The 15,193-nt window shown below is 40.9% G+C and overlaps 1 protein-coding gene across 3 annotated transcripts in view; it reads right to left on the reverse strand.

Annotated features, from left to right (window-relative positions):
• The window catches only part of CDH5 (cadherin 5), a 29,354-nt gene extending 16,283 nt beyond the window's left edge, over positions 1 to 13,071 (reverse strand). For 2 of the 3 annotated variants that reach the window (XM_046899376.1, XM_046899375.1), the window contains exon 1: positions 1,910 to 12,737. In XM_046899376.1, the coding sequence (XP_046755332.1) occupies positions 1,910 to 2,032 (123 nt within the window). In that variant the 5' untranslated portion in view covers positions 2,033 to 12,737. Of the gene's footprint in view, positions 1 to 1,909; positions 12,738 to 12,930 lie in introns of those variants that run through there. The other variant, NM_204227.2, reaches the window with a different exon arrangement.
• Positions 13,072 to 15,193: the final 2,122 nt, after the last annotated feature.

The following is a 15,193-nucleotide window of genomic DNA, read 5'->3' on the forward strand; positions in this document are numbered from 1 at the left end:
ATGATATTTTTTTCCACCAACATTATTCTTTTTATGTATTGAGTTATTTCAGCAAATAACCCTTAGTCTGCATGGTACCATAGACATTTAACTGATAAATTTTGGTATTCAAACTGATTTATAAGACACTTGATACATATAGTGCAGTTTCTTCTTGCAGGTTGGGAGTAATTGTTAAAAAGAAATCAAGTGAAGATGCAGACAATGCTGTACTGATTAAAAGTTTGCATTTTGCAGGTTATTTTAGTAAGTAATCAAACAAGTGTGATGAGCAGCAAAAATAAATAGTGTCCGTTCCATGAAAATACATTTGCTGGAATATTCTAATGAACATTTGTTATTTTTTTTTCTGGTATTTCCCTCTTACTTGGCTTAATTCTTGCTCTGAAATTACCTACTCATGCTTATGTGAGTTTAGGTTAATTAGTTACAAATCTAGTTCTATGCTTGCATGTTAAGTAGAAGTTAAACCAAGTTTCTACATGAAGACTTTGATAGACATGCAGACATCTGTAGCTAAACTGATGTGTTGATCAGATTAAGGTCTTGTACTAATCTTAGAGAGTTTTTGTTTTGTGGCATTTGAGGTGGATTCCAGGCAAATCCCCTGCAATACCTCCTTAAATGTTTTTGTTTATATTGTTCAGATCATTTGCATACCTGGTTGTTAGAAAAAGCTGGAAACTAAATGATTATTGATTGTTGAGCTGGAAACTTAATGATTATTTTTGTTTACACTATCTTGGTTGGAATCTGAACAATGTAATTGAAAATGAAAAATCCCTTACAAAATTGAGAGTTTCATCAGGGTGGAAAAAAATAACAAAATGACTGATAAGTGAATAATACAAGACAGGTTATATTCTATTCCACAGTACAGGAAATGTTGCTGCTTCTGGTTGTCAGTCAAATCCCAGCCGTCCCACCTGCAGCAATGTAACTGTAGGGAACACTGAATATCTGCAGTTCTGCATTCAGTCGGTTGTGATTAATGCTGAGCTTAAAGGAGAGCATTCGGCTCAGCTGCAGCTGCCCTGGCTGGGGGTGGAGCCCCGACCCCCCATCTCCTGTTCAGGTGAATGTTGTGAGGATTTTAGGTGTTGTTCCCTTGGGTCTGGCCCCAGAGGGTGTCCGTATTGTCACAAGTATTGTCAGAAGCCTTTCCCCAACCCCTCTGCTGCCCCCTCCCTAAGCAGCTCTGTGCAAAAATTCTGTTGAATTTGCCAACTCTTCAAACTTAGATGTTGTTCAGGTGCAATAATTTTACTTTGATTCAAAATCTGGACACTTCCCATTCTCAATGAAGCCACATTAGATTTAATGAGAGCAGATTGACACAGTGTCAGCTGACAAAACAACTCTGCCTTACAGAATCCAGTTTTATTGCTACTTTCTCATTTATACAATATGTAAGACCAAAGGTAAATGTCTGAATACAGTAGGCAGTGAGAAATAGAAAGGTAACCACCAAACGTGAGGAGGATAAATTATCTTTTTCTTTGCAGCGCCTGTAGCTTAATGCACACTTAGATTGCTTTGCAGAAGGAGCATGTTTGGTAAGCAGACAGAACATGATTAGAAGAAAGTAGCCCTAGCAGTACTTACTGCTCCATTTCAGGGACCACAAATGGCTGTGCTAACATGAATGGATAAAGCCTTCTCAGATCTCTGTGAAAAGTACTGCCGCTAGATGAAAAGCTGTATCCCTTTCAAAAGGTACCTTTGAAGCACAGAAGACTTAAATTTCTTTGCCATCTCCTGTTGATGGACTGAGGTCAGCACTAACAGCAGTCTCGGATTTTTTTCTGCCAATTTTTTTGATCTCCTAATTAGACAACATTGCTCTAACCTGCTCTGACAAACCCGGGGAGACAAGGCAGCAAAATAATCACACAGATAGAATTGTTACCTGCACTGCATGTTCTGAGTGGCTTCTAAATTGCAAAAACGCAGTCCTCCTTTGCTCCAGTGAGTTTACAGTGTGAGAAGAGATAGGGGCACACAGTGAGTGCAGCGAGAATGGGAACCACATCTTCGACCTTCAGTGACACATTGCAAAGTTGTGCAACTTTAACTTGGAGCAAGCACTTCTTGTTGCTCTTTCTTTGTGTAAATTATTCCTCTGCGTTTCTCTTATTTCTGATTAAAGCTGTCTTGTCACATACTCTCAACAATGTACAATAATTCATTCTAAAATGGGTCTTTCCTGAGAACATTGTGCTGCTTTTTGGTTTCCAGCTTATTGAGCTGATTTAAATGTGCCCGGTGCCTGGCTGCCTAGTATTATGGTGTTGATTGTCCTTATGTCGACTTTATACACCTGAGAAGTGGCTTCCACTGATGACTAAACAGCCGGGAGCACAAATGCCTACCTGAAAACTGATTATAAAATGACTTTTTATATGCATGATAGTACCTTCAAGTAAATAGCCACTTTGATGACTAAACAATCTGGAGTGCAAATGCCTGCCTGAAAGCTGATTATTAAATGGCATTTTATACTTGTGATAGTAGCTTTGAATGAACAGCCGCTTCAGCAGTATTTTAAGCAAATGTGCAACTGCAAAGAGACCCCACATCAGTCTGTACTGTGTGAGCACTGCTGTGTGCACGGGGTGCAGCTCACTTCTTAGAGCTGGAGCTCCTCAGTGGAGCTGAGATCGTTCTGTGTCTGATTTTGGCCCCCAGTTTGTCTCCTCATGTTTTTTCTGAAGAAAAAAAACCTTTTGATCCTCTATGTTGTTTTTGATTTCAGCTCTGAGTTTCTGTAAGTCTGGGGAAAATATATCAATGATTTTTTGCCTGTCTCTTCAGCCTAAAAAACAATTCTCTGTTAGATGGTAGAAGATACAGCTGCATCTGATGGTTGGATGAAGTGCTCGGCCAGGACAGACACCTCTTTCAGAAATGAAAAAAAATGTTTATTTGTTGCTTATTATTGTTAAAAGGGACTATAAATACCATGAATATGGTGTGTATGTTGAAGATGCATTTCTTTTGATTAGATCGCCCAATACAATGCTCCTGAATGGACAGCAAGAAGCAAAGGACACCAGACTGATAGCAGTCAGCAAGACAGGGCTCCTGATCTTTCTATTGTTTCTGGCACAGAACTAGATAAAAATGGGGGAGGCAAGCACTAGTATTGGCCTTTAAAAAATACATATTTATTTTTTAAGAAACAAAGCCACCTCCACACTGATGAGTGGATAGCCATGCACTGAGGATGGTGAAAAGCAATAATGAAACGTACACTAATGCCCTCCCAGAGCTTCCTGATTGCTTTGCTTGCATTTCAGCTAGTGACCTGCTGACTTGGGGGTTTAAGAGCTGTGGGAAGTACTGAGGAAGGCTGTGAACTGCAAATATCAAATGCATGGTTGAAGAGGGCATTTCCTGTAAAGTTCAGAGAAATGTGTGCAGAAGAAAGTTATAAGAGGTCACAATAATCTCCTTTGTTGAGTATATAGATCTGCATTTTGTATGCTAGTAGTCACCTCATCACAAACCTGAAAGTGAAGCAAGATGTGTCAGCTGTGCATCTGATCTTGCATCTGTAAATTCTCCTGACTTCACTGGAGTCTCTTTTACATCAGTGATGTGCCTGATAATGTTAGCTAGGTAGATTAACAAAACCAAGACTGTGAGCAAGAGTGGGAGAAGAGTAGCCTACAGGAGGCTTTGCTTGTGATCTGTGAACAACAGTACAGTGTTATGGATGCAGTCACCCATTATAGCAGGCAGGAAGCACTGTGTTCCGTGCTCGTCTGTCTTGACTGGGCTTTTCTTTAGGCACAGAAGAGTCTTTTGGAAGAGTTCATGTCTGTCTCTGGCAGCCGGTCGCTGCCCAGCAGCTGTACTGAAGGGGTAGCGGCCTGCTGCTGAGTAGGGTCACAACTCATTTGGTTTTGCAAGTGGCTCTTGACTGTAACGAGGGAGGAATTATGCCACTGTGGACAAACAAGTGATAGCAGACACTGAGGTTAAGTGCTTTTTGTCTTCAGTATCAACAAAGAACAGCAAATCTTAAGGGAATCTTTACAATAAGTTATCTCCGTGAGATACTTGCGCCATAATTCATGCTGTTTCTAAAGTCCAGAGAAGGTTGATTTGTTGTTTTTTTTTTTATCCTTTTTACTTGAAATCCCAAAGCTGTAGGATGGGAGCTTCAAAAATTGCTTGCACTGCTTTGAATCTGACCCCTTATATACAGGCATAACCTCCAGGACAAAAGAAACGATTTTGTTGGAGGTACTACTTTAACTCCAGTAGTGTTCTTTACAGAACTACCTGTTACAGGGATCCTGGTAACTATCAGCACAATTGTAACATATGCAGCCTGTTAGCAAGACAGAATCACAATCACAGAAATCCTTCTCAGATAGAGATTTTTTTGAGAGAGCTCAGAGTCAAGCCCATGGGATGCTCAGGCACCAGGGCCCACAAAAGCAGGAAGGCATTTAACTTCTGTTCATTTCTCTCAGTTTCTAGCATGTTTTTGAAAAACATACAAAAACGTATTTGCGGTTTGGAGAGCGCTGTCTACATTCTTGTATTACTCCCACCTGACAAAGAATGGATTAGTTGCAAAGCTATTGACTGTGTGTTGCTAGTGTAGCTTTGGACTTGATTTCCTATTCACAGACAGACACTTGTTTGGCTTAGATCTTGCTTTATCCATCTGCATTCCACACACACTGTGAATCAGCTCTGATTTTGACTTCTGGAAAACCTCAAACAGTACCCTTTTCTGGAACAGTGGAAGAGATCACAGAATGATAGAATCATTTATGTTGGAAGGGAGCCTTAAAGGCCATCTAGTCCAACTCCCTTGCAATGTACAGGGACACCTACAGCTCCATCGGGTGCTCGGAGCCCAGTCCAGTCCGACCTTGAATGTCTTTGGGGATAGGGCTTCCACCACCTCTGGGCAGCCTGTGACAGTTACTACTCTTATCACAAAAAAGCGTTTTTCTTATATCTGATCTAAATCTCCCCTGTTTTATATAAAATGATTTCCCCGTGTCTTATCACAACAGACCTTGCTTTGTGCCTGGTTGTTCTGTGTTCTTTGTGGATAGTGTCATTTTAGATACCTCCAGGGATCTGAAACGTTTCTGCTTGTGGAAATGAATGCTGTACATGATCTAATAAAACATAGGATGGTATTTCTGTATACCTGTGCAGTATATATGAAATTTTGCAAGTTTCACATTGGCCAGGGGTAGGTTATTTTTTTTTAAATGTGGTATGTCAGAAGCCTTAAATAGTAAAGTTATCAAACCAAGGACTACTTCTGTGATACATGTGCACATGCTGTGATTCCTGTTCCAATCTTGAAGTAAAACATCTTTCCGTTGATCTGTGGTAATACGGTTTTTATCTGAGTTTCTTACTTGCAAATCTGATAATTGAGAAGCAAATTAAATACATGCTTTAATTTGTGGGCTGGTCTCTTCATGGACTTTGAGGAAGCATTATTTTTGGAGTAAATAAATAGTTCTTGAGTCGTTACTGTTGTTGACGTGACAGTGGTGCATTATTCATGCAAAGATTGTTTGCTGTGGCGAGGATGACATTTGTGATGGACGCAAAACGATACTTTGATAGCATTAAAATGAGCAAAATGGACACTGCCTGGTTTCTGCTATTCTATCCAGATTGCTTTTGCAGTGTAATTGTTGCTTTAATGGATGACTGTTTTCCTTTTATAAATGCATCCAGGTATGTCCAGACAGTAATCCAGCAGCCTTAGTGAAAATGTTGGCCTTCACCTCTCTCAGGAGACAAATACTCATAAAAGTCTGTTACACCACACTGAATCATTAGGTGAGTTTTAAGAATCTTCCTCATTTCACACTGTCAGCATGCAGATCATGCATCATGCCAGGTGCAGAATCAGTGTCTCTATTCATTTTTCACAATAATGTTATTTGTCATCACGGAGGCTGTAGAGAGACTTGAGAACTGAACATTTGAAACTGAGATGGTACTTGAATCACTGAAATGCTTCTGTTTGGTGCTGCTGAAGAGTTCTTATGGTGGGCATGGTACTGTAGTCATATAATGCTTTACTACAGATGCTTTCACTAAAGTGACCCCAAATTGATTTAAAGTGTTTTAAATATGCAGTAAGTGGAGTAAGTGCAGTAATCTTTTGAGGCTTGTTTGCGATTCATAAGGAAATTATTAAACCAATTTATGACACTTCTATAACAAGTAAATATAGTATCATAAACAGAAGATATTGGCTTTCTCTTAGATGTTGACAACATGGACAACATTGAGTTTAAGGCCATAAGCAACTTTCCTATATCTCCATACAGCTCCTGAGCCTTGGAATCACAGCTATGAGGGTCAAATAACACCTAAAGAGAAGAAGTATTCTGGATTTAGTGAGCATGTTCAAGCTTCTAAGTGGAGTTTGCATGTTTGGTACAGAATATGACCACCTCATATAATCATGCCACACGTCACATAGATCTCTGTGCTTTGTTCATTTACAGGGCTCAATTTCCTTAAACCAGCAAGCTTGTAGGATCTATGAGTGATCTTATTTTTTTGCTACCCAGATGTTGCTGCAGTGAAACTAACAATTAAATGACAGAAAATTTGTTCTTGGACGAATGCTGTTGAAATCTGAGCTATTTTGAGGGTTTTACTTTGCTTTAAACACAGCCCTTCTGTTCTGAAATGAGCTAATAAGATGAGTGGAATAAACCCTGTGTGCAGAGCTTGGAAGAGCAAGCATTTTTTCCCCTATGAATTATCTGTCCAAAATAGAAAGTTAAGAGGAAAACATTTCCCATCCAGATAATTACTGATTAGGACAAATGCTGAAAATGGTGATGAAGTACCAGCATTATGGACAGGCAAATAATCTGTTCTCTTCCACACATCCAAAAAGTATGCAGTTTCAGCGATGATCTTGCTGTTTGGTGTACTTGTCTCTGAGAAGGGTCTCACTCATGCCGCAGGAGGACTGAGTCTCCATCCGTCTTGTTGACACTACCTGAAGCGTCTGTGGATGTTTCTCCTTGCTTTCTTTCAGCCAGTTAATGATTGTGTACCCCAAGCTGCTCCGGTAGGAGAGGTGGAAATGTGGGTGTTGGCAGCAGCTCCCTTAGACTGCATTGCCTGATTTTGGGGAGTGGGGCTTGGGTGTGAAGGGGGCAAATCCTCCTTGAGTGTGAAGGGGGAGAATCCTTCAATAATTATTAGGCTCATCCCCTTGCAGAGATAGAACAGTTCTGATGTGTTGGAGGTGTTTGTGATTGCTAAAAAGATTCCTCAAGCATCTCCAACCAGAGGCTTTGTTTTCTACAATAAATTGTGTGCACATTTCAGAATCAATCTGCTTTGATTCCGCCCCTGGTCAGCTCAGCTGTACACAGAGATTAGCTGGATATGTCACTGAGTGTTTAGGAGTTTGTCCAAGCTAGAACAAAATAAGATGACTCTGAGAATAATATAGAGCTTTTCTCCTTCCCGTTTGTTTCCACATAAAGCTGTCGTATCAGAGAGGCTTCCTGGCACAGAGCTCTGACTGAGCTGGTTTGATTAAGGAAAAGTCCCCATCGTTTGAGGCACTGCATGCAACAACAGCAACAACAACAAATATATATATATATTCAAAGTACAATATAGCTGTGTTTGCAGAAGATAAGATTTTGTTCTTTACATCTTTCTCAACAAAAGCTCAGGAGCAGAAGTATCTATCTCTAACATGAGCATCACGGGCAGGTCACTGTTAACTGATATTTATCATGCTAGCAGTAATCTGAAGCAGAGAAAACATGTTAGCTGTATGTGTGTGCCAATTCCTTTGACCAGATTATTCTACCCAGTAACGTGATGCGTTGATATTTCTTCTGAAAATTAATTTCGTGGCAGATAAAGAAAGCACATACACATAAATCTCTCTTTTTTCTGGCTGGGCAAAAGGCTAAAACAACAGGGTGTGTCTGGATCTGTTTTGTTTGGTTATTAGTATTCAGTGTTTTTCCCCCTTTTTAAATGTCTAATTCAAATGTCAGTTCATTCTTCTCTATTTCCTGCCCTTATTCAACTAGACTTCCAGACCAGGCTTAATTAACTTCAAGACCTTTTCTGCCAACCCCTATAGTTACAGTCTTTTCCTGGAACATTTCCATTGTTAAAATCCCCATGTGTTGTGAGATGATACAAATGATATTATTGCTGCTCTTATGAATTTACAATGAGCCTTTCAATGTTTTTACTTACAGTTTAGCTCTGAGAGTCAAGGAAATCTCAGCTTCAAATCAAAATGAAACTAGGGAAGCAAATTTCCAGCTTACAGTGCTGAAAAAGCAAAGCTAGGAAATTCATTCCTCGGATGTAGGGAAGTTGAAAAAATTAAGGAAAGCTGTCCTATGTTTTATGACATTTTTTAGAGGTAGACTGCTCTCTGTTGGGTTTCGTTTCCATCTGGAAATGACAGTGACTTGATGCAGTTTCGCCACTTGAACCAAGCTACAATGGTAGGTGCTGGCACTGCTGTTGTTTACACATTGTGTCAGTCTCTGTGGAAGTGATAAAAGTGAGAGCTATCAGGGCTTTCATCAGGGTGACCCAGCGAGAGTTCTGCTCACAGATGGTGGCAGCGCTCCTGGCACTGCGGCCCTGCTGGGGCTTGGCATGGGAACACCTGGAATGCTGGTGCTGGGCAGCCTGGCTGCATGGGAAGCTCCCATTCCCAGCAGAACTGCACTTTGTGGCTCTGCGGCCTGAATCCGAAGTTCAGTGGAGGTATTTCCTATGCTGAGGTGGAAATTTTTCTCTCCTGAGTTAGTAGCTGTTTATTGGAATGTTCATTAAATGGAGCTGAAGATCAATCCATATAAGGCAGGTAATAAAGCTCTCTATTTCACAGAAGGAAAATGGTGCAATGTATTCCAAAGACAAGCGTACCGCTTTCTTCCTGTTAGAATCTTGAATCATCTCCAAGTGCAGTTACTGGATGATGTAACTATACTAATCCTAAACTTACCAGTGCTGCTGCTGGCACTGGAAACCTGATGTGCAAAGCAAGTCCGTTTGCTCCCAGCGTTGTCCTTCTAAAAGGAGCCTACCCTCTGCTTTCTGCCTCAGTTCTCAATCTCCACTTGGATATGTTTTTTAGTTGGAGCGCACTGGTAATTTAGATTATACTACAATATGCATAGTGTAGCAATATTTGTTTGTTTTAATGAAAGCACTGACAGAACTGAATAAACAGGCACCATGTACTATTTTGATGTGGATTCATAAATAAGGTGGTGAAAAAAAATCCAATACCTTATTAATAGTATGGATTGGTTGGCATAGCCCTAACAAAACCAAACTAGTTCTCATTCGGACATTTCTTACTTATCTGAAAGACAGTGACAATAAAATCCAGTAAGATACTGCAAATCTCTAAATTCAGGTGCAGAACTTGAGGTCCTCCAAAGGGAAGGGGGAAGCTGCCCTAGGACTGTGCCTGTGGAGGCTCTGGCTATAAAGAGGAACTCAGCGCAGGAACGTTTCCCATCAATGGCAGGATTTCCTGTCATTTGCACGACAGCAGCGTTAGGCTCTTAGTCTCCTCAAGCAGCATGCTTTAAGGTACACTTTGCACTCCTAGAGAGGATTTTCAGAACACAAATTCAGAACAGATACCATCATAAAAGGAAGGGGAAAGACTGCTCCTGCCAAGGCATTACTCAGAAATGTGGACAAAGACAGAAGGAATTTGGCTCTATCTACCAGGCATACCGTGGAAGTGGGATCTCCCTTTATACTGTCCCACAGAATAAGGACAGGGGTCTGTGTGTGCTGTAGATAACCTACTTTGCACCCTGTGAGTGTCACGAGGAGTCAGGAGGTGGTGCCGGATGGTGTGGCTGGGTATGGGAGCAGAGGAGGGTGCAGGGAGCACGGCAGGGGGTGCGTGCAGCGGGGGCAGAGCTGGATGGAGTGCTGCTGATTTGTGAAGGCTGATAGTGGGCTCTGTAAAATAGCATGGTACAAAACCAGAGGGCTTTTTCTCCTTGGGTTCTGACACAGTATGGTTGCAAAATCACACAGGAACAGGAAGGTTTTGGTGACAGCTAGACTGGGACAGGAGCAGTGGCCTTTCTGTATTTTGAAACAAGAATAAAGAATTTAAAAGGTTCCTGCTTTTGGCCTGCCTGTGGCTGTGGTGGTGCTCAGTAACTCCTGGCATTTCAGGTAGCAGTGTTGGAGCAGGAGAATACTTCTTCTCTTCCATTGATCCTTTGGAACAGTGTCTACAATTTCTGCAGTGTGTACCAACACCTGTCTTCCTTCTGAATAGTCAGCCATTTCTCAGGATGAACTCTCCACCCTTTCACACAGGCTGCTTGATAACTCTTTCACACGTAGCTCCTAATCTTGTATGGAACGGCTCAGCTGTCCTTGTCTGGAGAAGTCTGCCAGAGTGCCCGTCTACCTGCCCACAACTTTCTCCTTACTGACTGTGAGTTGGCCATCTCTCTGTCCTAGCGAGCCTCCAGTTTACACAAATAGTCCCTCTCTGCTTTGGTCTAAAGTTGAAGGGCTACACTGGGTGGCATTTTTGATCCGTAAAGCCCCAAAGACAGCAAGAAGAAAGACATTTGTTTTTTAAAAAATGCACAGCAACATTTTCATTCTCAGTGTTTTCAATGCATTTCTCACAGGCAGAGGAATCCCATTTTCTTCTTGGCACTAACATATGAACCTCTGAATTAAACTTCTAGAACCTGAGTCAAAACCGAAGTGATGAACACACGACAACCATGGAGATTCCTTGCAGCCAGCTCAGCCGCTAGAAACAATCGGTTACCTCTGTTCTGTGAACCTCCCCTTTTTTGGTAGTTATGAAGCATTAGCTAGCCTGATGGGAGCCTGTACTCCTGTAGAAAGGTAACCTGACCAAACGAAAAAGACTTTTTGAAAAGATTGTCTATTTTTCATTTGAAATATTAATTGAAATATTGACTTGCGGATGCGTAGTGCAATCCTTTGTTCCGTACCAGCTATAAATCAGGGGAGCCTTTAAACCAGGGATTTTTACCTATATCCTGTTTTCAGCTGTTTCATCCAACAGAGGCAGGATGTGAAACAAACCTGTTTTCTTTTGGCAGCAAACCTGTTAACTCTTTCGGTGGAACTTTCTCTACCTGAGCTCTCCTGGTAGCCCTGAGCCCAGCTCTGTGCGAGCTGCAGGTTTGGGATGACACACAGCTGTCCCACGGCATGCTTTCAATGTTAGCATTTGCTTTATAATGTCTAAATAACAGTTCTATGATCTTACGTTTAAGAGTAGAGTGTTGGGAAGTACTTAGCGTGGTGTGGCTGTAACACTCTGAAAAATAACAGAGTTTTGTGAACAAAACAGGAATGATCTGTTAATTGAGTTGATCTTTTGCTTTCTATTTCATTTATGTATTGTTCTAACTTCACATTACAGCTCTGCAGTGCACTGTGCTGTCCTGAGGCATTCATATGCTAAATTAAAACTGCGTCCTTTTCTCCTGATGGTCACTCCTTATGTAAGGACAGAAAGTAACTCCTCGAGATATCACAGATAAATGACAAGTCAGTGTTTCTGCTGTATGTTTCTGGTAAACTGAGTGTTGTTACAAGGCACAAATTAACTGGAGATGAGAAGCTTTTGTAAGTCATTGGAGCAACCTTGCTTTTGTCTAGTTCTTTTTCCTGCATGAACATTTATATTACCGCATGCTTTTACAAATGCTGATGTGATGATTTATAATCAGTGGGGGCAGGAGCACATTGATTACACCTTTGTTAACTGCAGTAGCAACCAACTTTCAATGTTTTCAGCAGATGAGAATAGAACAGATTTTCTCACAGAAGTTAATCTTCTCCCATTACTTTTTTCCCTGCATTTCTTTCCTTCCTTTATCTTTATTACAGTGTGACAACCAGCACAAGAAGGTACTGTGCACACTGGCAGTTCCACTGTTGCAGAATAGAATTCTTCCACAAAAAGCAGTATCAATTAATCTCTTATGCATATATGCTTCGTCGTTGCAAGCTGTACAGCACACTTGTTGCCTCAGGGGTTTGCTGCACTGTCTTTAGGAAAAGATAAGCCTTTTCAACCAACTTCTTGCACCAAGAAACTGTTTGTAAAATACCTTGTCAGAAAAAAAATGGTGCGTTTTGGACCTTTGAGATCAAGAAGGTTTTCAAGTACGAATTGCTGGTGTTCTGGAACAGGAGCTGTAAAAGCTGATAGCCCAGGGCTGGGACTTAGGAGACCAAGGCACTGAAGTGTTTACCTAACCTCTCCCTCCAACCCTAGGTACCCTCAGCAGGTACAATAAACCAGGGATGGCAGGTAAAAGTGAGGGCTTCCTGTCTTCTTTGGGTTGGTTACATAAAACCATAGCAGCTTTTTGAACTGCCAAGGGCAGCCCTCCCTTTGCTGGAGCATGCTGACCACGGCATAGCGTACACCTGCTCACTGCAAGCTGTACTAAGCCTGTAACCTCCACGCTGCAAATGGAATTGTTTCATAAAGGGCTTACAGCTGCCATTTGCAATATCATTTCAATCCTTTTTCCATTGTGAATGAACATTGGCAACATAATCTATATATTACAGAACAGAACTACAGAAAAAGCGTAACGTGTTTTTTCTGTTACGTGACCTGGGAATATTGTGGTATAGCCCGGGGAATCTAAAGATTTTCCTCCTCCAGTGTAAACTGTGAACATCTCTGCTGTTGTCCTCCCTTACTTTTAAGTTCTATCAATATTAGGCCCAAAGGATGCTGTAGAGATGTATAAAATTCATAGCTTAACCACTAGTATATCTTAAATTATTTAAAGCAGCAGAAGACATTTTTGGTACAGATAAAAAATTATTGCAATTACCCCCACAGCTGAAGGACGGCAAATACCATTTATTCCTTACCTGAGTCAGAGTTGGTAGAGCTTCAATTTGTTCCCAAATGAGGCAAACTAAGTTCAGCGGTGTCCCATAACATTAAGCAGTACATAGAAAAAGAACAAACAGAAAAGTCCACTCCACTTTTCGTTAAGCAATACTGGGAGTGTTCAGCAACCCAATCTCCAAGGTTTTCCAGCTGGAATCCGCCTTTTCCCATCCTGCATCCCGGCATCCTGTTATTGTTCCAAGTCTTAGTAATACAGTGAGAAAAGGGAGTGGAGGAAACAAGATAAACTTAGCCTTATTATTGCTCTAGTGACTTATTTGTTACTGCTTCTAATGAGGCAGCTGAATAAAAGGAAATCAGCTCTAAGAGAAAGTCAAAAGTCAGGACAAAAGTTGGTAGTGGGTGTCATTTTATAAAGAGCTTTGGAGATTATAAAAAATGACACTTTAAATAGTGTCTGATAGTTGATCAGCGCAGACTATGACTGTTTTGCTCAAACAGTGTATTTTAAAGCAATTTGGATATGTTTCTGTAAGGGTTTTTACACCCACAAGCTGGAAGGCTGAAGCCCTCATATGGCTGAGGTGGCTGGATGTTAAATGGGATTTAACAGTATTTTTCACAGGTAAAATTATGACCTCAGATGAAAGACAGTGTGGATGGGCCTTCCAGAAGGAGAATATGTTTGAAGCATTTTGATTAGATTCAGCATTATGCCTCTAAGCCGCTCATGGCAGCCAGCTGGGTGGGATGCTACTGAGGCTGGCTGCGCAGAACACAGTGCTTCTGATATTGTCACCTGCCTGAAGGTTACATCAGGAGATTGTTCAGTGACACCAATCAGATGAGCCTGTGGGCTTTCTTACAGCCTAGCCTGAGTACCCAAACCTTCTGTAGGACTGGGATGCTTCCTCCTCTTGCACCTGCTGTTGGCTGATCCCTGTCTACGTCTTCCAAACTGAAGGCAAAGGTGTAGCTCTGATATTGAACAGAACAACTGAAAGAGGAACTTTTTTTTTACTAAATAATGAAGAAAGAAATCAGAGAAATGTGAAACTTAACTCCAAACCCACTTAAAAACAAACAAAAACAGTTTTAATAAAAGTAGGCAAATATCCAGCATGCCTTAATTAGGACTTTAAATAATAATGATCCACAGTTAAATGTTCTCTTGCTCCTATTTGGCATCACTACTCAGCACAGGTGATGGGATTGATCTTCTAGCTTTCTCAAAGGCTGAAGGTGGTTATATTATTACACATGTTTATGATGTATGGCTGCAGACATGGATGATTTAAAAATTTTGATACATTTGTTATTCAGAAAGTTAAGCGACAAATGAGGCATTTTTCAAAGTCTTACTTAGGGAGACCAACGAGAATTAAGATCCCTTCCAAGAAAATAAGCTGCTCCCATTTCATTGCTGAGAGAAGAGCAGGGAGGATGTTGATAAAGAGTTTTTCAGGGAACTGCAGCTATCAGGTCAGGATGTAGCTCAGTGATAAAGTGGTACCCACAGCAGACAGCAGTCCCAGATATGATTTACTTTTGCAAATGACTTCAACTGTGTTTACGACCGTTGCACTGCCTTTGATGTTCATATCTGTGGACCTGGGAGCGAGCATGCTATTTAGCTAATCTAAACTAAGGATGGGGATGAGAGAGCCCTTCATGTCTGTTACCCAAAGAAAGGAATGAGAAAAGCCTTAGGTTTTCTGTGCGTGCCCTGAGGCATCAGGCCTAGATTACCAAGGTCTGTTTTAACGCCAACTAAATAAGCTTTGTTTTAGGTGACTTGTTTTATCTCTCCTGGAAAGTTCAAGGAAAGACACAAGAATGTTTCTAAAGGCGTTTTCAGCACGCTCTGTCTCAGAGCTCAATAGAGTTACCGCAAACCATTCTATAGGCTACAAGGAAGATAATTTCATTTAAATTTTAAAAATCCTTATTAAAATCTCTAAACCTTTCATATTCTGTTTTACAGATTTAATGTATACTGAACTGATTATTTAAAGTTTCTTTCTGGCTATGAGGAAATGTGCACTGAAATTTTATTGAATTTGAAGTTGTATCCCTCTCAATAGGAACCTAATGGTTCACAGCACCTCATTTCCTCTACTTAATCCCAGATATTTTCACTATCACACTTTCTAAGTAGTGAATTCCATCAGATTTTCAAAGCTGCTGACTTAAAATGCTACCAAGGCAGTTTTCCTGTAGACCTTGGACTTTTCATCATCAGTGCCAAATGATAAGAGTCTGGAAAAAAACCCTTGGTGG

This window comes from Gallus gallus, chromosome 11, assembly GCF_016699485.2.
Source record: "Gallus gallus isolate bGalGal1 chromosome 11, bGalGal1.mat.broiler.GRCg7b, whole genome shotgun sequence".
Lineage (NCBI taxonomy): Eukaryota > Metazoa > Chordata > Aves > Galliformes > Phasianidae > Gallus > Gallus gallus.